At 40.0% G+C, this 21961-nt stretch overlaps 1 protein-coding gene across 2 annotated transcripts in view; it reads right to left on the bottom strand.

Moving 5' to 3' along the window:
* Positions 1-8757: 8757 nt before the first annotated feature.
* Positions 8758-21961, bottom strand: part of HS6ST3 (heparan sulfate 6-O-sulfotransferase 3) — a 570512-nt gene continuing 557308 nt past the window's right edge. For both annotated transcript variants that reach the window (XM_039837969.1, XM_039837975.1), the window contains one exon: positions 8758-10036. In XM_039837969.1, the coding sequence (XP_039693903.1) occupies positions 9328-10036 (709 nt within the window). In that variant the 3' untranslated portion in view covers positions 8758-9327. The remainder of the gene's footprint in view (positions 10037-21961) is intronic.

Here is a 21961-nt window from a genome sequence, read left to right as displayed (position 1 = left end):
TCTTGAAAACTTCTGTTCTTAACCCAGCCACCCTTTTGCCTGATGATGACCCTCAACAGCCATTACATGATTGTCTTGAGCCTTTAGATAACATCACCTGCCTCAGGCCAGACCTGACTGACATCCCATGGCCACAACCGGATGCCACACTGTACTCCGATGGAAGCAGCTTCATCGCAGAGGGAGTCAGGTATGCTAGGGTGGCAGTAGTTACCAGAGGGACTGTCATCTGGGCTCAGGCCCTGAGCCACAGAACATCAGCTCAGTGAGCTGAACTCATCGCTGTGACCCAAACGCTCCGATGGGGTAAGGAGAACACATTTAACATCTATACAGACAGCAGGTATGCCTTTGCCACTGCACATATTCATGGGGCACTCTATAAAGAGAGAGGATTACTCACCTCAGGGGGGGGAGGAAATTAGGAACAGAGAAGAAATCCTAGCTCTCCTGGAAGCCATCTGGCTGCCTAAGAAAATAGCTATCATACACTGTCCAGGTCACCAGAGAACTGAGTCTGAGGTAGCCCGGGGCAATGCCTTTGCTGACCAAATCGCAAAGGAAGCCACCCGAAAACCAGTGGGGCCCACTGACATTCTTCCAGTTCTGCCCCCCAGAACGCTCTCAGACTCACCCGTCTACACCCCGGGGGAACTTCAATTATGCAGTAAGCTAAAGGGGGTAGTAGGACCCAATGGGTGGATGCACCTCCTGGATGGACGCACCCTAGTACCCGGTGCCCCTAGGTTGAGAACTAGTCTCACTAGTCCATCAGAGCACCCACCTAGGAGGGACAAAGTTAATCGAACTTTTGAAAAGAGACTATTATATCCCAGGGCTACACAAAACTGCCAAAGAGGTAACAACAAGATGTCATATTTGCGCCCAAGTTAACCCTGGGCCTCCTGTTGAAGTACAAATTGGATCAAGACTCAGGGGCCAAGCCCCGGGAGAACATTGGGAATTAGATTTTACAGAAGTAAGCCCTGGGACTTCTGGATTTAAGTATCTACTTGTGTTCATTGACACCTACTCAGGATGGACTGAAGCCTTCACAACTAAGAGAGAAACTGCTCAGGTAGTAGCTAAGAAATTAGTATCAGAAATAGTACCCCAATTCAGCTTGCCATTAACACTGGGGTCCGACAATGGCCCGGCGTTCATCACCGAAACAAGTCAAATCTTAGCCAAAATGTTAGGTATTAATTGGAAACTACACTGTATATATAGACCACAGAGTTCAGGCCAGGTAGAAAGAATGAACAGGACATTAAAAGAAACTTTAACTAAGTTTAAACTTGAAACTGGCGAGGACTGGGTGAGCCTTCCCCCCCTTTGCCCTTCTTAGGGTGAGATGTACCCCTTACCTCCAAGGCCTCACCCCATATGAAATCACGTTTGGGAGACCGCCACCTCTCCTACCCAAGATAGGGGTAGAAAAGGTGACTGAAATTCACAATTTCTCACTATTTAAGTCCTTACAGGCACTACACTTGGCAAGAAAAGAGATTCAACACTTAGTCTCCGCCACCCGGGAGAGCCCTAGACAGTCACGTAAACCTCATAGCCACTCTCCTGGTGACTAGATTTGGGTAAAGAAGATACAGCCAGCTGCCTTTGAGCCCCTCTGGGACGGACCATTTCCTGTCATCCTCACCACTCCCACTGTGGTCAAAGTTGCTGGGAGACACTATTGGATTCATCACACCCGCATCAAGGCTGCTCAACCACCACCAGAGACTGAGAGATGGCGTGTCCGCACAACAGGAGACCCTCTCAAGATAAGATTCTCGCAGGTTTAATTATAATTGGATAACTGCCTATATCAAAAGGTGGGTACGGGCAGTAAAACTCATGGTTCTCAGAACAAACTACCAACCACTCCAAGTCAGAGAATCAATGATTTGATTTCCCTTCGAAAACCAGTGAGGAATGTAAAAGTGGAAATTCTCCCGTTTCAGGGAGGTGATATCTCCAGGCGCTAGCCCAGGAGAAGTGCAACATTCCAAGGTGAAGATGATAAAACTGTCTATTAGGCCCTGTTTGATCTGAGAATTCCCCGGATACATTTATCTTTGTACAAAATGTTAACGGCTAACTTCTGCTTCTTGTAATCTGCTTATTGAAGGATGTAGTAGGAGGCTTTATAAGCTGCCTCCTCTGGAAGCTCGGGGCTGATCCCCTCTAACCCTGCGTGGTAGAGAGTCAGTTGCCGGTCGGCTAATAAAGGCTCATAATTAATCTCGATTGGCTCCGCGGGTCTTAGAATCGTTCGCGCCATAACGATACATTTTTAAAAATCTGACAAACGATACACTTTGAAATTATGAACAGATCCGTATCAGTGTTCATTGTTGTTTCTCTTCCATCCTCCCCGCACCCTCTCCCACGGCCTCTCTCATTCTCTCTCTTCCCTTTCCTCCCTCCCTTTTTTTTCCTTTTAGACTGAGTTCCAAATTCCTCTGCTCCAACTCCTGTTTCTCTCTACCACCACTCTTCCCCAAATCATTTCCTCATCCTTTCATCTTTAGCTTGCTTTTCCACATTTCACAGTGAATGTCAATGTGCGGGAATGTGCAATGAATGGGGAGGGTTACTGAGAACCATGATTTTAGAAGCTTATGTGTTTGAGAGCCTGTGAAATCTATCCTGGCCTCAGAGCTTTTAAATTGTTTCAATCTATATTTTCTTTGTCTTTCATGTTTTTAAAGTTTCACATCCAATAACCACATTTGTATCCAAAGCATGGACTTTTTGAGTTTGACAAAGCTGATCCTGTGGATTCAATTTCTATAAACCCCTTAAAGTGTTTAACCAACTTTTCTTATTTTGCGAAAATGTCTAAGAAAATCACAGGGGAAAAACAATTGTTCTTGACACCACAACAGTTTAATATGTTAACTTATTCATTAAATTGTGCTTCACATCAATGGAAATCCTCAGTTCTACAAACTATCATTTTTAAATAGCAATAAGGATTGATAATGTCACAATACAATCTCCTAGTACCCAAGTTCATACATATTATTGCACAGAAACAAAAGGAAATATCTCTTAAGAGAAATAATTTACTATCTATTGAATAACTATCTTTACATCTAAAATGGGGCACCAGACAAAAGTCCAGATTTTTCTTTCCAACATTTTTCATCTTTGATACACTAAATGAAAAATAATGCAAGGAAAACCCAGAAATTGATTCTGGGGGGAAAAAAAGAAGGAAAGAAAAGATGATCACATGATTTAAAAAAAAAAATAACGACAACTTGGTGGGAGACAAATGTGACAATAATTAAATGACACAAACTCTGCTTCCTCAGAACACAGTTTTCCCTGGCAAGAACTGCGGGTTTTCCGCTCTGACATCTGGCCCTTTGATGAGTTAGTTCCCACGGTACAGCAGACCATGGAACTCATAGAGGTTCCACGTAACGTGTCAAAGGATGACTGTACAGATTTTTCCATAGACAATTTAGAACACGAGCTTAAGAAACGTGTGCTTTCATGTTCTCAGATCCAGAGTTGTTTGGTTACCTTGAATCCTTGCCTGGAAGTTCGGGGGCATTTTTCTTGGATGTGTTGCTGGTGTTCATCGTGAGGCCAGTCCTCTGGAAATCTCAGCACCTCAGAAAGGTCAGTTGGTTCTGTTAATGTGTCATGAAGATGGGTCCATGTGCATTCCATCATTAGGCTACAAAACACACAGGTTTCAGAACTCCCCTGGCCAACTTGCCCAGTGGGTTAATTCAAAGTGTTAGAGAATCAGTTCAGATGTGTCCAGGTGAACGTGGTGAGAGAATAGCAGGCTTATGTCCAGTAGAGATGGAGGAAGGGGATGAGGAGAAAAGCTGAAAGTGCCTTGGAGAAAGAACCTTTGCATGTTCCCCAGAGGTGACACACTTGGGTGGAGCCATCAACCTCAGCCAACCCTGATATCCGGACTGGAGACTTTCAGTTGGAGTTCTTGTGACTGGTGGAGATACAATAACTATGAGAAAGGAAAACCTTGGAGACACAGCTGTGGTCAGATCAGGGTATTCTTTGCCTGTGCTCAACCCAGCTTTCTATTTGACCCAACTCTGTTGGCCTTTACTTCAGTCCTTAAAACTGTCTTAATGCTCTGGTCCTATCTCAGGAGCCTCATGCCCTTTCCTGCTCTTTTAAATGGCCAAAGAATTACAGTCCTCAGACTGCTCTTGTTCTTGAGGACAGAAGCTGTATATTAGTTATTTTCTATTTTTCAATAATTTCTAGCACATATTTAATTCCTCATCTTTCCGCCTTTGCAAAATCTGCTGCCTTTTTATGAGCCTTACTTTTTTTCTGTAGTTACCCTGTCTCTCCCTAACCCCCACCTCTGCATGATCTCATTATACAGGACCTTCTTCTCAGCTAGAGGTCATGGTTAGAAAGGAATCAGATAAACTCCCTGTGTGATGTTAGCTTATGACAGCTTAAATCATTTCCTCTTGCAAATGTGCAAAGAGACTCATTTAGCACCAAAAGAAAAAAAATCCTTTAAGAACTAAAGCAATAAGTTGGTAATAAAATTCCAGGGACCTGGAGAAGAGGTAGAGAGGAAGGAAAATTTTTAGAGCAGGAGTTCTATTGATCACCCCTTAAGCTTCACTGTTCAGGCTGGTACTGAGTCTAAATATTTCTAACACTAAGCTTCCTTCAGGAGATGTGAGCACATTCCCTCGGCCTTCATCTTGAATAGTTTTTGGATTGGATGGGGTGGACATCCAGCAAGAGGTGTTTGAGTACCAGTGCTGCTTGATCACCCCTACAACATTGTCCATCTTTTGGCTGTTTCACTCCTAATAACAGACTCCTTCACTGGAGGCAGGGTGTTAAACACCAACTCTACCAGTCTCCTTGGCATCATCTAAGTCACTGCAGTTCCATGAGAGGATAAGGAAAGATACAAATCAATAAAGATTTAGATTTCATATTCTTGCAATTCCCAATCCCAATACTGATGCTGAGCTGCATAAAGTAGTAGGAAAGACTATGAAGTCCAAAGACTAGGGCTCTGAACAACTTTCTTGTTAGTAAATTAGGATCTTTGGGAAATCTTTCAAACTATCTCTTATGGAGATAGTTTGAATCTCCATATCAAACTATCCAATGAGTAATGAATAGAGGTCTATTTAACATAAAGAATGCACGAAGATCAATGAGATACTAAATATAAAAATGTTTTGAAAAGCATTAAATACTACACGAAGTAATGAATTTTAATCTTATTCTTTCTAAAACATATGACAAAAATGATGACATTGAAAAGCACTTGAAATATTTTTCAATTCCCTTTTGTGTCAGAGACTGATAGTTTTTATCAGTATTAATTTTCACATTGTTTCTTTACTAATAGAACCCTCATATTTATCAAGGCACATGGCAGCCAATAATAAAGACATTTCCTGGCTTTCTTTGCAGCTAAATGTAGGTAATGGCTAGGTTCTAGCCCACAAGATGTGACTGGAAGTGACATATGCAACTGCTGTCCATTTCCTTTCTGCTGTCTTAAATGTAAATGAGATGATGGGAGCTGCAGCAGTCATCCTGGACCATGAGATGGAAGCTACACATTAGGATGAAATTGCAACAAGAGAGGGCTTGGGCTTCTGGCAATGAATGTCACACACCCAGTTATCAACCAGTGTGTCTTTTAAGTGAAGAAGCAAACACTTCAATCTTATTGAATTAGCTATTATTTTGAGTTTCTCTGCTAAAGCAGCCAAATGGGAATCCTATCCAATAGACATATTTATTTGTTAATGATCTATGTTCACCTCTTTGCTAGGTCTATCTGGTAAACCTTCTTCCCCATAGTTATACTATCGCTGGACAGATTTTTGAATAAATCTTCATATTTCAAACATTTGATCAAACTGTTTATGACAAAGTTACCTCCTTTAGATGAAAAAAACACATTGTTATAATTTTTAATAGCACACATGATTACTCTTAACTGTTGCCTAGCACTAATTGCTATATATTATTAATTATTAGAAAGAGAACCCAAATAATTCTCAGGGCAAGTTTTCTCCAGTTACCAAGAGGAGACTGCCAAAAAATGAGAAAGTAGAATAGATAGTATGTATCTTAGTCAATAATAATAATAATAATAATAATAATAATAATAATAATAATTTAAACACACACACAGATACACACACAGATGCCTTATCCCAATCTGGTTACTGGGGCTGCTATTGCCAAGAGAAGGAAAGTAATGTCTCCCAGGGAGTTGCGGGAGTCAACAGGATGGGGAACTCCCTGGGGAATTTTGTTTCTTTCTTCTTGGGCTTTTAACACTAATGTATCTGAAATTGATTTGGTTTGGGATCTTAAGGCTGCTGACTTCCCATGGATCTTTAGGCCCAGGTGCCTTCTGTTGGCATCACTTCCCCAAGCCTCACAGCACGTAGGTGTGCAGTCAATTTTCAGAGAACAAACTGCATCCCTACCTCTTGTTTCTATCAACATAGGACCCCAGGGATATGACAAGTGTGCTGCTTTAGAATGAAATGATATGAGGAAGGAAGCCCTTGTCGGTCTTTTTTAATTTGCTCAGCACCGGCCTCAGGCCAACACGAAGAGATGGTTTCTCCTCTGAACAACCTGATATCTGGTCTCCAGTGGAGCACCATATATCACGCCTTTAGCAGCAAGGCCGCAGAGAGCCTTTTAATATAAATCCCGAGGTGTCTAAGGAACAGTGTGAAGTTAGCAGAGGCTGCCTCCGAGTCTCAGCTATGCATAAATCTCTGCCAAAAATTTAAAGTGAGTTTAAAAGAAACAATCTAAATGCTTTCTAACTTGGTTTGATTTTTCACATGACAAAACACTGGATCGTTATTATAAGTGCATGCGTGCATGCATGTGTACGTGTGTGTGTGTGTGTGTGTGTGTGTGTGTGTCTGTGTGTCTGTGTGTCTATGTGTCACAGTGGCAGGCAGAAGGATAATTTGCAGCCCTGCTATTCTAGGCCGAACATTATATCTTAATATCAAAATGTGAAGATAGAGAGTGAGCTGCTTATTAATCCCAGTTGCAATCCTCCTTTCCTTCCTATCTTAGGAAAAAATTATTGGAAAAAGAAACATTAATATTTTGTAAACCTAATCTCTACCAACCAACAAGCAATATTTACTTGGCCCCTTTAACTCACCCTCATATATGGCTCAAAAAGTACAACTGCCTAAAAAGTCATTACACTCTCAAGCTCATTGATGGGTTGGTGGTGTGGAGAGGGCTGGCCTCACCCGGGGCAGCACGGCTCTGGGTCACTGCCAGCTTGGTGCTGTCACAGTTGTGGGACAGAGACATACCCTCTGGTCAATAACAGCTGGATTCTTGCATGATTGGCAGGAAACTTTTATCTCATATGGAAAACACGATGGAGTAAAAAGAGCTTGCACTTTGCAGTTGGCCAGATCTAGTGTATAATCCACAAGGAAGCTACTTACTGTCAGTGGGTTTCACTTTTCTCATCTACGAAATTTGGACTAGTAATATATACATTGTTGTGAATAGATTTAAAGTATGAAAAGGGCCTCTCACAGTTTTTGGCACAAGGGAGGTCCCCAATAATGTCTTCTCTCACTGGACAGATGAAACCAAGGGTAGTGAGAGAAGGATCTAGGCGGCTTCTCTAGATCTGTCTTCGATGGAGCCACTAGGCTCCTTTTGTGTAGGCAGCCACTCCACGAATGCTTCCAGGCTGACTGACTCTCAACCCCAGAGAGAGTATTCTAGAGGCTGAGATGTGGCTTATACAAAGCTGGCTTAAACATCAAACATGTTATATATCAATGAAATAGGCTTTTCAATCTGATTTAGGGGTTTCACTCATTTTGCCTTCGGCTCCTTGAGAGGATTGATCAGATCAATCTGTTGTGAGAATTTTTACTCACTCTGATCCTCCTAGCGAATGCTAGGGAAGGGCTCTCAATTTCTTTTTCTGTACTTCTCCTCTTATTACTTAAAAATGTGTTATTGTAGTTCTGGTTGGGAAAAGGTGAAAATCAGAAGCACTTGACAATGCAACACATTTTTTGGTTCAGTTTTATACACTCTAGTCTGATTCATAAGCTGTAGCCAGTCTAACAACAGGTAAAAACCATGTGGGGAAGAAAAAGTTATCAGCCTAGAAATATTCAAGATTTGGGGAGGTAGATTCTTTTAAAATTCATCCCATTGTGTTCCACGTCTCCTGGCCTAAATCAAAATTATTATTAACTTATGGATCTCAAATATATTTTTTATACCTGTTAGCTAAGCTCCTATTCTTCAGGCCAAATTCTTTTAAAATGTCTTTTCCTCTCTGATAGAAGAATTTCAAACCTGGCAGTACCATATCAAAGACGATGACTGCTCCAAACAGATAAAACTCAGAAATGTTCTTTAAAAAGTAAGGTTCTAAAGCTGGTTTGGAAATGTTGGACATATAGTTATCTTCCTGCATTTGCCCCCCTTATCATTCGTTCCTCATATTGAAAATAAAACTTGGTAAAGTGTGATCTTCTTAGGCATTAGTTAATAAGCACACTTTTTCCTAAATGCCCCTACCAAGGTTCATTTATCAGGGCCACAGGCACCCCTGTCCTGAATCTACTCTCCGTTCCTTAAAATTGAGGGAGGAAGCATAGCTCAGGGCTAAGTTACAAGGCTTTGTAGGACGTGAGTCTCTAGTGATGGTCAATAGCAGGGTAATCTTGTTTTAAAAGACCACAGCAACAAAACACGTTACTCTTCTCATGATTTAAACCACATTCAAATAGAGTTCCAAGGTGACAGCCAACAGTAAAGTGAGGGTTGGCCTAAAACCTCATCAAAGGGCTGAAAGGGACTTCTTTTTCTCTCTCTCTAAACAGATCGATATTTCCATTACAGAGACAGTACGAAACAGACTGGTTTCAGCAGAACATCCAAGCCATAATTTGGCTTTTCATGTGTGCCTCTGTGGGTTCCAGTTGCCCAAACTATAACCTATGCTGCTGCAAAGGAGATTGCACAGACCGTTTCCTTTTTGGTGCTTCTCTCTTTGACCTTCTAAAGTGGTCTATACTGGATGTATTCCTACCCTACTTAATATCACAGATTGAAAAATGTCAGAAAAAAAAAAAAAGAAGAACAAGACTGATCATCTCCAGCTGGAGAAAGATGAAGACAAAGAGGAAGCAGGTGTCCAAATCAAGCCACATACAGCCAGATGTCCTCAGAATGGCCCACCAGTCCCAGCAGTCTCCACGGTAATGCCACACGAGGTCGGTGCTCCTGCTCATCCCCCCTTCAGAGGGAGGAAAGGGCAGGGGGTCACCATCTCACCACCTGGCTGTTGTAGTCCTCAGTGACTGCCCCCTCTGTGTTCCCGTCCTCCTTGGGCCACCGATGGCCCCTGTGCTCCCGCTGCAGCCTCCGCTCCTCCCGCCTCTTTTGCCGGTCCCTCTGGTGCTCCAGCTGCTTGGTGTGGTGGTAGCGCTGCTGGAAGAGATCCTTTGCATATTCATAAAGCTGCACGTCCAAGAAGTTTAGCTCTTCAATGCGTTGGCGGGCACCCTCATTGATCTCCACATTGGAAGCCCGCGTGATGTTGAACTGTGTGAAGGGAGAGATGAACTTGAGGTTGAATGTCCTCTCAAAGAGAAACTGTGTCTTCCTCTGGAATTCTGTGAGCCCAAAGAAAGCCATGTTCTTCAGGTTGTTTTTTGCACTCTGCAACAGGATGGTGTTTCTTTCACTCTCGTTCATGAAAGTCAAGTTGTAGCAGCCCACCAGGCTGAGGTCAGCCAGCATGCGCACCTGGCGGTTGTTAGCTAGGTTGTAGGTGCAGTCCATGAACTCCCGCAAGCTAACCCCAGACCAGTCATCCCCAGGGTAGCAGGTGGGCAGCTCATCCGGGGTGGGGCTTCTCCCATCGCACATGTGGAGGGAGGTTTTCCACGTGGCCCCTCTCTGGACGTGTTTCCATTCGCTCAGGTAACGAGACACTGGATCACGTAACATTGTGATGTAATAGAAATTCCTGGAAGAAATGAAAGGAAGAGTGTCAGTCATTGATGACTATAACTCTGGGATTCTGAACCTTTGTAGTGTTTATATCAGCAGTGAGTCAATGGTTCTTCTGCCAAATGTTCATGTGAGAGTGTTTGCCTGGATTTGCACTGATCAGGCAAATGTTCCCATATGTGCATGTTTCCATAAATATACGTGGACCGATTTTAATATCGAGTTTGTTAGGCTTTTCCTCCCTGTTCCAGTGTGGGGAGGGAGGAGTGAGGGACTGGCTCATTCATTCAGCAATTATTCACTGATAGATTACTACCAGCAATAACAATATTAGATTCTTGCGACAAACTTTTGAAATAGACATAGGACTACTTGGTAGGGAAACATGCAAGGAGGTAAAGTGATTTGTCCAAGGTCGTGGCACTTGAAGGCAAAGGTGGAAGCCAAGGCTCCTTTTTTCTGTTTACACTGTTATTCTGGATTACACACACGGGAGGTGAGGTTGGGGAAGGATGTGTTGTGTGTGGAGACTAATATTTACTGAGCAAATACTATGCACTAGAAACTGTGCTAGGTACTTTATGGATATGGGCACAGATAATCCTCAACACAACTTCGTAACTGGGTTTTGTCATAACTTTATTTATTTATTTATTTATTTTATTTAATCTGAGAACACAGACTGAGAAAAGTGAAAATTAGAGCCCAAGATCTATTGGATTTCAAAGCCTTGTGCTTTCCTGTGCACTATATTGATATTTTAAAAATAAAAATGTAACTAATATTTAGTGAATGCTATTAATTGTTAGGTAATGTGGTTATTACAATCACAGGTCTTACCTCATCTAGTGGCATCTAATGGAACATTGAAAAGAAATATATTTTGTGAATGGTTAGCTCCAGAATGAGCAAGTAAAGACAGGGTACCTTTGGCTTAAAAGGGCAAGAGATGTATAAAAAGGTAAGAAGAGAGTTGAAATAGTTGATAAGTCAAGACACAATAGTGGGCATTACAGAAAAACAATATTGATTCAAAATGAAGAAAATCTTTCTTATAATTTCAGCAGCTAGCAATAGAATGGGCTGACCACCCCACCTCTGTCACCAGAAGTGACATCCAGAGTTCTCCTGGGCAGACAAAATGGCCCCGGAAAATTCTGGTAGAATACCAGGTTTCTCTTGTCCAAACTTAACTGGATTTTTTTGTTATTGTCGAAATGTATACCTAGTACAAACAATAACAAAAATAAAAAATTTAAAGGTACAATGATTTTTATACTGCTTTTTAAAAGGACTTGATGAACTATAACTTTTAAAACTATACATTTAATATATTCAGTTATTTTGAATGCTTCCCTTTAAATCAGGAGAAAAAAAATTTACTGAAAGTGCCACAGACAGGCCAGCCTGAGCCAGTCACCATTTTACATTACTCTGTTGTCTTTCCCTGTGACAGAATGACAATTCCATCAGGAAAGAAAATTTCCCAAAAGGTCAGTAGGAAAGCAGAAAACAACAAGCACAGCTTCTGGGCTCCACAAAGAAATGTTGACAGTGAAGTTTTGCTCAGAGAGGGTGTTGCCATGGTTGAACATTATGTAATACACCACTGCTAATCCTGTTTTGGTCCTACGTTGGGACTTCTGCACTTTTCAAGTCTACATGCAGAGAATGATTTTTCTTTTATAAAACAACTGTATAATAAATATAGAGACACAATAATGATGATGATATAACTCAGGTGTGTTAAGGATGCCCATAACATCAGGACAGAAGTATTTAAATCAGAGAGACCTTTACATTGGGTCAAATAAGATCACAAATGGAAAATTTATTATTTCCCTATTATCGGGCAAAACAGAAAACAACAACAACAAAAAGAATTTAAATCAAAAAGATGATGGCAATCAATTGGTAAGTCTCAACCTCATTTATGTGTCTCAAATTTAGAAACAACCCAGATTTTTGAAGTAAATGTAAGAGATGGAGGGTTTGAGGCTTGGAAATTACAATGGTTTGTGGCATAAAGGTTTAACTGGGACTGGCTCCTGAATCTTAGAGGCTTTTGTTCCAACTGGAAAAACTGGCCATAGACTTTCCGGTGCCTTATTTTTATCAGAAGTCAACATAGTCTCAAAGCTGACTGAAACTGGCTTCGTTTTGGTTTCGAATTTCACTTTAATCAGTTTAACATTGCATTTAAGAATGACTAACCAAACCGTAGGGTGATATTTACATGAGGAAGATAAGTCCCAAATATCTGCAAGTTCTACTGGCCAAACAGGTAAGAGGCCCATTTGTAATTATAATTAACTTTGACATCAAGAAATAAAAATATACTAGTGGAATATTTATATTGATGAAGTTCAAAGTTGTCCCAACTCATGGTTCAGGAATGAAATGGCTAATAGCATCTGGGTATTGCTTTAGTCAGACATACTCTCATGTATGCTTTGTTTGTTTCAATCCTATAAAGCGGTCAAAGTAGAAAGTTAGAAAAACAGTAAAAATAGACAATAGGGTTGAATAATAATCAACTATCGATGAAAAACTCCACAAAAATTGATTACTTAAATCATATTTCTCATTTATATTTTTTTCTACTTTCAATTACTTTTCTACTTTCAGACAGAAACTGCAACAATTATTGATGAAATAACGTCTATCTCCAGGCCACATACCCAGCCTTCGTTGTGTGTGAGCTTTGCTCCAGTTTCATGATGCTCCTCCCTACTCCAAAACAATGGAAACTCATTTGTTTTCTGCTCCCATGACTCCCACTTCAGTTTCTAAGGAAAACACTTAAAGGGTTCAGGACTACTGAAAGCTGCAACTTTGCATCTCAGGCCTTACTTGTTCAATAGCACAACGAAGGGTAAAATAAAGAAAAGGGAGGAAGGACAAGCAGTTCCCAAGCAAAGCTTGTCATGGTCACAATGCAGAGGCCTGCACGGGCTCCTTCTGTTGCTCCTTTTAATCCAATCTCCTAGGTGTAGATAGAGCATCATCTGTTCATATATTTGTCCGTGCAGTTAACCAAAATTCTCCCTGGGCTTTGGAAATATAGATAAGCAAACTATTACTTACCCCCTTCATTTCCTTTATCCATCATTCGTTAGCCCTCCAAACATTCATTTAGCACTTTCCTACCCCACCTCCCACCCCTGTATTTGCCAAGCGCTGGGACTAGGAATTGTGGACTCAGAGACGACTAAGACATTGTCCTTGAGGAGATCTCAGGCACCCGATGATTATGGTAAAGTGAAAGAAATTCTAACCATGAAGTTAAGTAGATGTTCTCCCAATCTCCCTGGACCAGAACAACCCCTAAGACAGATAACTTCATCTCTGTGACAGCATCCTGTCAGCAGGTCTCACATTTGCCACCTACTTAGTTCAGAGCTTATGTTAATTCACTGAAGAATGTCTGCAAAGCAGTTGCAGCTCTTTAGCGTTGTCATTCGTATGGCCCCAGAGTAATGATGGCAAATATCTATGTATTCAGGAAGATTAGGCCACTGGTGCCTTGGTTAGTTCAATAATTGTTTTAACAGATAATTAACACATGGACCGTCATGGCTACTAAAGTTCTAAGACATAGGACACACACTTTTCCATGGCTGCTTTAGAACCACTTTGGTATCTTGCACTTCTGTAAGATAATCAAATTTAAAAAATTCTAAATTCAGCAGAAGGGCGTCCCTGCCTTCCCTCAGTCTTTGCCTTTTCCTTTTCTTATTTGTATTCAGCTCTTATTTCCTGGCTCAGCTCAAGCCTCATACCCATCTTCTCGACTTCTCCAGCCTCTAGAACATACTGCATTACTTACTGCACTCTTAACTTGTATGTGAAAGTCTTGGTGTCAACTACCCTTATGTTCCTTTTTGAGAACTGGACCTTAAGCATTGTGACACATAGCACCTCACACAGTCCTGCTCATAGCAAATCTTCAATAAATGATGTTATGTAAAAGAAACAATCATTACATGAGATATGTATTTTTTCAATGACTAAGGTTAATATTGCCTTTGATAAATATGCCCTTTTTTCTCTCTTAAAAACAAATCTGATATTATTTTTGAATGTCTAAAGTGTGTGAAAAGAGTAAAAAGATACATAATCTTCTAATACATCCATCATTTGATTGCAATGGTCGATATGTAGAGAGACGGTCAATACAGACTTTGAGTAAAAAGTCATACAACAAACAGGTAATTAGTTACAATGAAGTATTTTTTAATGTTAAACTTTAACTAGTTTTCTTCCTTACTGCTTCAAGTACCTGTATTTCTCTAAGCGGTTTATTGTATAATTGCTCATTTCTTTAATTATCAAGTCATTTAATTAACATGTTTATTGAAGGTGTGTTATATGTAAGGAGGTTCTCTGGGAAATTTGGAGAACATAAATAAATAAAATAAAACGCCCTGAAGTATTGTGGGTGTAAGAGTGGTAGATTAGAAAAAGGCATTGAGTAGCAAGTTATGGAGGTAAGGAGTGGACAAAGAATATTTACAAATGTATAGAGAGCAGAGTGGCCTAATTAGACTAGAAAATTCATGTTGTACATTTTTCACTAAATGTTTGTTTAATAAATAGGTGAATGGAAAGAAGGCATAAACTAGAACAGGATGCTGAGGCCAAATTGTCATGGGCTCTGAAAGCAACTGTGAATTGCTAAAAGAGGAAAAGCGTTGATTTAAGAAGATTCATTTAGCAACAGTGTTTAGGATGGATAAAAGTAGGCTACAAGAGACATTAGGCAGCCCTGCTGAGACTAGTAGGGAAGAACCCAGAAAAATGGGTGTGGATAAGAAAGAATCACTGACAGATTCAAGAAATATCATACACTCATCTGTCATTATTCTCTCCCCCTTCCTCATTGTCAGCTTCTTCTAAATTACCTTTTCCTCCTTCGTATTTTCTTGTTCCCTTTATCTAATCCTCCCCTTTCAATTCTGCAATGGAAAAGAGGGGGAGCTAATATGCTCATCAAAATGGTAGAAAGAGAAGTATAAGTGGCTGGAATTAATCTGTGGAGATTAAAAAATATTCACTTTTCTTTTTCTATTGCTAAATGATATTCCATATATATACAAAAAAATATATATATATACACACACACACACACACACACACATACACACACAATGGAATATATGTATCACATCTTCTTTATCCATTCGTCTATTGGTGAATATTTAGATTGCTTCCATATCTTGACTATTATAAATAATGCTTCAATAAACATTGGGGTACATATATCTTTTCAAATTAGTTTTCATTTCCTTCAGATAAAACCCAGAGGTGGAACTGCTGGGTCATATGGTAGTTCTATTTTTAATTTTTTGAGGAGCATGCATACTGTTTTCCACAGTAGCTGCACCATTTGCAATACTATCCAACAGTGCACAAGAGTTTCCTTTTCTCCACATCATCAGCAATTGTTATTCGAAATCTTATCATTTGCAACAACATGAGTGGACCTAGAGGGTATTATGCTAAGTGAAGTAAGTAAGATAGAGAAAGACAAATACCATATGATTTTACTTATATGTGGAATCTAAAAAAACAAAACAAACAAACAAAATAAAATAGAAACAGATTCATGGATACAGAGAACAAACTGATGGTTGCCAGAGGGGAGATGGGTGAAAAAGATTCAAGGGAATTAGAGACACTAACTTCCAGTTATAAAATAAATAAGTCATGGGAATATAATGAACAGCACAGAGAATATAGTCAATAATATCATAAATTTATACAGTGGCAGATGGTTACTAGACTTCTCATGGTGATCACATCATAAGGTATACGTAGAATTACTATGTTGTATACCTGAAACTAATGTCATATTGTATGTCAACTATACTGTAATCAAAAAATATTCATTTTTATGAGTCTATAACTTGCCTAGCAAATGAGAACACACCTGAAAGAATCTACAAAATACTAGGTTCACAGGGGAGGTTTAATATATTTCTTCCACTACTAGCTTAATCCTTATAAAATCAAGCAACACAATTAATATCTTTACACTCCACACTTCTACACATTCATAAAAACCAGTTCAACTAGAAACTCCTCCAGTTGGCCTCCTGCGATGTCCTCAGCAGCAGAGATTTCTGCCTCCCGAAACCTGTGCCTCTCATGCTTTACTTTTTTTTAAACACGTATTTTTCAGTTAAAGTTCACATACAACAATATTAGTTTCAGGTGTACAACATAGCAATTATACATTTAAATAACTCACGATGCAATCACCCCAAACGTGAGTCTAGTACTCACCTGGCACTATGCATAGTTATTACAATATTATTGACTATATTTCCTATGCTGTACTTTATATCCCCATGACTGTTTTTATAACGACAATTTGTTCTTCTTAATCCCTTCACCTTTTCCACCCAGTACCCCCAAAGGCCCTCCCATCTGGAAACTATTGGTTTGTTCTCTATATCTGTTTCTGCATGAGTCTGTTTCTGTTTTGTTTTTGTTTTTGTTTCTTTTAGATTCCACATGTAAGTGAAATAATATGGTATTTGTCTTTCTTTATCTAACTTATTTCACTTAGCATAATATCCTCTAGGCTCATCCATGTTGTAGTAAATGGTAAGATTTCATTCTTTTTTATGGTAAGTGATATTCCATTGTGTGTATGTACTTTTATGCTTTACGTTCATTCCAGTGACCAGTAAATGTCTTATCCCTTGAACAGGCTTTATGCCTTACTCATCTTTCATCCCTCAGAGCATATGATACACGACCTTATACATCACAAATGTTCAGGTGTTCAATGTGGAGTGAATAAATATATAAATTTTATCAGTTATTGTTTCAGGAATTCTGATGGTGATGTCCCCAGGAAGTGGAACTTGTTGGTATCTTAACCAACAGAAGTGGCCCAGCTTAAGGGTTTCTCATAGCCAAGACCTTGTGAAATATGTAGGAAAATCAATTTCTCTTCCTTCTTCTTACCCTACAGACTTTGAAATGAGTTTTCCCTACATAGTCAAGTTTTGACAAAGCTCAGTTTCTCACAAAGAATACTGCGAGGGATTGTAAGTTGGACCTGCGGGGCATCTAAAGGAGATCTCGGCCTCACAGTGGAGTACGCACAGATGCCGGATACACCTGCACCATGAGCTGATGTGCGCATTTCTGAAAAGTGAAACTTAGCGCCCCCCTCCTCCCTGCTGTACTGTGTGCTGGAGTCATTTTCCAAATGCTGAGAATGGGATTAATTTCTTGACTCTCTTTAGAGCCGTACACTCATTATGGGCTGCCCATTCTTCATTATCTCAATAGAGCATTATCCACACTATACTGTATCTGATGGGGGAATTGTGGCAGTTTGAGCTGAGCAATCAGACTGCCCTTTGACACAGTGAAGAAAAGGCTTTTTATTCAAGCCTTGAAAACAAATTAAGGAATTTAAAAATGATGTTCTAAGCAAATGGGAAACTGGGAACTCTGATTGTTAAGTATCGTAATAAAGAACTTTAGGAGGCCAACAATGGTGTGTGTCAGAGGCGTCAGTTCCAAGGATGTCTGGTATTGTGACGAGAAAATGGAGACATGCGCTGGTTGTTATCTTACCTCGCACAGAAGCCATGCACTCCCCCACCCCCACTGCCATCACCTCCTCCCTCATGGTGACTTACAAAGCAGCCAGACCTTTTAGGCTAAGGCATTTTTATTTTACTTACTGCCCAGAGATCTAGACTCTTTTCCTTAGTCAGAAAGAGGGGAGAGGAATGTCCCCAGTGGTGCCCTTGAGAGGAGAAAAGCTTCATATTCCTTCTCTAACCTGTTTGCCTGATAACTTTAAAGGGAGAATTCTTCGTCTGTGGCTGGTCTGGGTTTTTTTTAATCATCAATTTCTACCTTCCCTCTCCCCAGTTAAAAATAGAATATGTTGTTATTATGGAAAATATGAGCAATGCAGAACATAAGAAAAGGAAGAAAATAAAAATTACCTATAATCACGTCACCCAGATATAACCAGTTATACATGTATATTTTTTCCTTTCTTTTACAGATTTGAGATCATAATGTACATTATATTTTAACCTGTATTTTCAACTCAAAAATACAAGGTGAATATTTTTTTTCCATTTCATATTCTTCCATAAAAACATAATCTTCTAATTTTAGATGTACCATAATTTGTGTGACCAATTTCCCAGTTTTGGACAATGAGGCTGATTCTATTTAGAGGGGTATACTATAAACAATAATCTGATGAACATCCTAAGCCATAAATACTTCTGCAGAGAATAAATTGCTAGGAGTAGAATTTCCGAGTCAAGAGAATTTTCCTCCCCATTCCATTTTCAAAATGCCAAAATATAGCCAACCACAGTCAACAAAGGACAGGACAGGGCCATTGCATGAAGCCTGACATCTTCAAGCACCAGGGGACAAGGCCACCTGGAAGCCAAAGGATGGTTGTGAAACAGTCTCCTGACTCTGTTCTCTCTTGGCTGGACCAGGAAATTGCCTTGCCCAGAACATGAGTCAAAGATGGACATTTCAGGACAAGCCAGGTGGGGTTTGTGACATAGTGATGAGGTAACATTCTTCCAAAAAAGATTTGTTTATTTTGCACTTAACGAGCAGCTGGAATATCAAAACATTTGTGGAATCAAATCTTACTCATCAGCACTGCAGCTACATTAAAGTCGACATCTGGATCAGAAAGACGAAGGTCCCTTGACCGATTATATTCAGCGCTGGTCCTCAAAGAAACAGCCTCTTGAGCAGCAGCTTTTTTTTTTTTCTCAATGTCTAGGTGTCAGCTAACTTTAATTAAGGGAAGTCACACATGATACTAAACCAACCAAACAAAAGAATGAAATAAGAGGCTTCCTTCTGGATGATGCTGGTCATTTCTCAATAATGATCAGTCTACTCCCTAATTCCCCAGAGGAAGAATTAGTATTTATCAATAAGAGACAACTTTAAATCCTGTCATGTTGCTGCTTTATACTGATGTGAAACCTGAGCCTCAAACTCACTAAAATGCCATGATTTTTGGGTGGTTGTCATATTTGCTTTCACTTTTCCCCAAGTGGCTGCTGCAAGAATAAATTTCAGGGAATGCATGTTCTAGGGGCTTGTTTTTGCTATCTTGCTGAGTACAGTTCCTCCCAGTACAGTTTCAAATGTGCCAAGGAAGGCTCTGCTCTCATGCATTATTCAGAGACTTCTGTGATTATTTGGTTCAGAGGCGCCCTGCTTTGCGCGGCCTCGCTGGGATTTGGGCATGAGGACGTCGCAAGGCGCTCTGCTCTGCAAAACTGTGGTTTATGCATGTGGGCAACCAGCCGAAGCCTGGATCTGCCCCAGAGTGAGATAAGGCCCAATTCAGTCTCACTTGCAGCTCTAATCCCAGCCGGGCAAGGAAGAACACCAGATAGTACACTCAGATTGTGTTATCAGGCCATTTGTGTTCAGCCATGCTCTCTCTTTAGCTAATTTCTCAGGCGCTGCTTTTAGGGAATGTGAGAATTACACAGGGTAAGAAGCAACGAGGTGTCTCCACTGCAATTGTGCTAGCCAACTTGGAAAAGAAAAGAAGTAAATCAGGATATTTAAGAATAAGGCACATATTCTGATATTTAGATTTATATCTGACAGCTTGGATGTAGAATTTCCTAAAACATAAGAACTGAAAAAAAAAAAAAATCTTTGTCCAGATTTTGTCATTTTCTTCCATAAAAGATTATTTTATGTTAGGATCTTCCTAAGATTCTGTCTGCTATCAGGACTGGGCAATCATTTTAGCATATTTAACAAAATACCTGAAAGATTCCCCACTTGATTCCATCCCTTGCCAGCTTTCAGAGAGCACCTTGAAGGTCATCCCCCAGGCAATGATTAAGGAACAAGCTAACTTAAAATATAGACAGTTCCCTGTGAAACAAAAACTGACAGCAATAGCAATAATAACAGCTAACATTTATTGGGCGCATACTATGTCCATGTACAGTTCTAAGTGCTGTATTGCATTGACCGATTTAGTCATCAAAATAACCCTTCGAGTCATGGACACTTTGAGATGATGTCTGCAATTTCACAAAGTGATGAGAGTTCTGACAGTCTCTTCCATCATCTTGTAAGCATGAGACTGCCTTAGAGACGCAGTCTGTGACGTAATGCTGCAGTGGTCCAGGGTTCCTTAAACTCAAATCTCTAGAAGCAAAATGAACACCTTGGGATAAGAGATTTGTGTTTACCTGTGGGTAGGCAGCAGGAGCTGAGAGTGAGGCAGCACTTTGCAGGGTCTGGGGGATACAGGGGATCTGGCTCCTCTCAACCTCAGGAGTATATGGGTCCAGAGGATCCCCTAGATATTTACAACGTAGAAGGAGTGCTAGAAACAATTTCCCTGAGCTCAGCACACTCACAAAACTGCCCAGCAAACTGACACTTGAGAAAGGGTATGAGAGACGAAGGGGAATTATTGCAGTTCCATTTGTTTTTCACGCTCCCGAGGAATCTAGAAGCCAAAAGCTGTAGTAATCTCAGGACAATAAAGGATGGTTAGAAATAGTGATGTAAGCAAACTCAGATAAAGGTAAAGCTCATGCAATGTCATAATTTTCTTTCTGGCTTTAAAAAAATCTTTTTTTTTTTTTTTAGGGAACACAATATTACAAAGACTCAGAAATGTGTTCAAAGGAGGTTGCTGGATCCTGAAGCTGGCTGTTCCAATGCCTTTATTCACAAAGAGTAGATTCAAGGAAAATAGAAGACAACTCTACTATTTGGAAGGAGCATGAGCACATGATTTCGAACATGTTGGAAACTTCACTTAATGTGCAGTAGAAGGAAAATAGGTTTGAAGTTAGAAAGATCTGCCTTTCAATTTTAGACCCATCTCCCATTTCGTGTGACTTGGTTAGTTTATATGACCTCTGTCAACCTTAGTTTCCTCTTCTACACAGCCAGGGTATACATGCTTACTTTATTGGGTTGTGGGAATTAATGAATAAAATAGCTACTAAAGGGTCCAGCAGTAACTGATACATAGCAGGTCCTCCACAGAAGTGCACACCCTCCACTTCAACAGCTTTCCTTCCTCCATGAATGTCGGAGCCTCAGAAACTACTCAAGTACAGTGAAATTTTAAATATTAAACAAGCTGTGTTAATAATAAAAAACCAGCTGATAGTGCTTTTCTATTTATGTAACATACTTACAGTTTTCAAAACACTTTCCTCATCCATTATTTTACTTTATTTTTACTACGAGACTGTATCAGAGGCAGAATTTTACATAGAAGAAAAGTGATGCTCAGAGCCATAAGAGGATGCTCCCAGGTTCGAACAACTAAGGATGAGCGGATCTGGGGCTTTTCTTCTTCTTCGGCTCGCATACTTGTTTATTTGTTTATTTAAAACATGTTCTGATTATGTATTTGATGCCAAACACTATGCTAGATTTTTGGGATTTAATGGTACAGAAGACAAAGCCTGACCCAAGGAGCTGACCATGCAGTCATCTTTCGATGGCCCCGCACTATCTTATTTTGCCCTAATGTAGTTAAGAGTTAGAAAGAAAACATGACATTAGCACATTATTCTAAGTTTGAAGGTTTCATTGATTTATATATTAGCTGATTTTTCTCTTTGAAACCCACTGAAAAGGAGGTCCCCAAAGAACTAGCCAGAAATGCCAGGGTATGGATACACCTTTGGGTAATATTTGAAATTGTGGGTAAAAAAATCATTCTTAGATAATAAACACTTGTTTCTTCATCGGCAGTGTTGTGGGCTCCAATCTGGAGGCACATAAAGTCCGGTGGTGTCTCTTTTTGTGATGTCAGTAGCCAATGACGATCATTCACTAGAGGAGTGCAAAATGGTGATATTCTCATTTGATCATTCCTTTTTCATTTATAGCTGCCATACTTCTATCAAGAGGAACTTTCCCT

This window comes from Pteropus medius, unplaced genomic scaffold, assembly GCF_902729225.1.
Source record: "Pteropus medius unplaced genomic scaffold, Ma_sr-lr_union100, whole genome shotgun sequence".
Taxonomy (NCBI): domain Eukaryota; kingdom Metazoa; phylum Chordata; class Mammalia; order Chiroptera; family Pteropodidae; genus Pteropus; species Pteropus medius.
The sequence above is the reverse complement of the archived record's forward strand: the minus strand, read 5'-3'. Positions and strand labels throughout refer to the sequence as shown.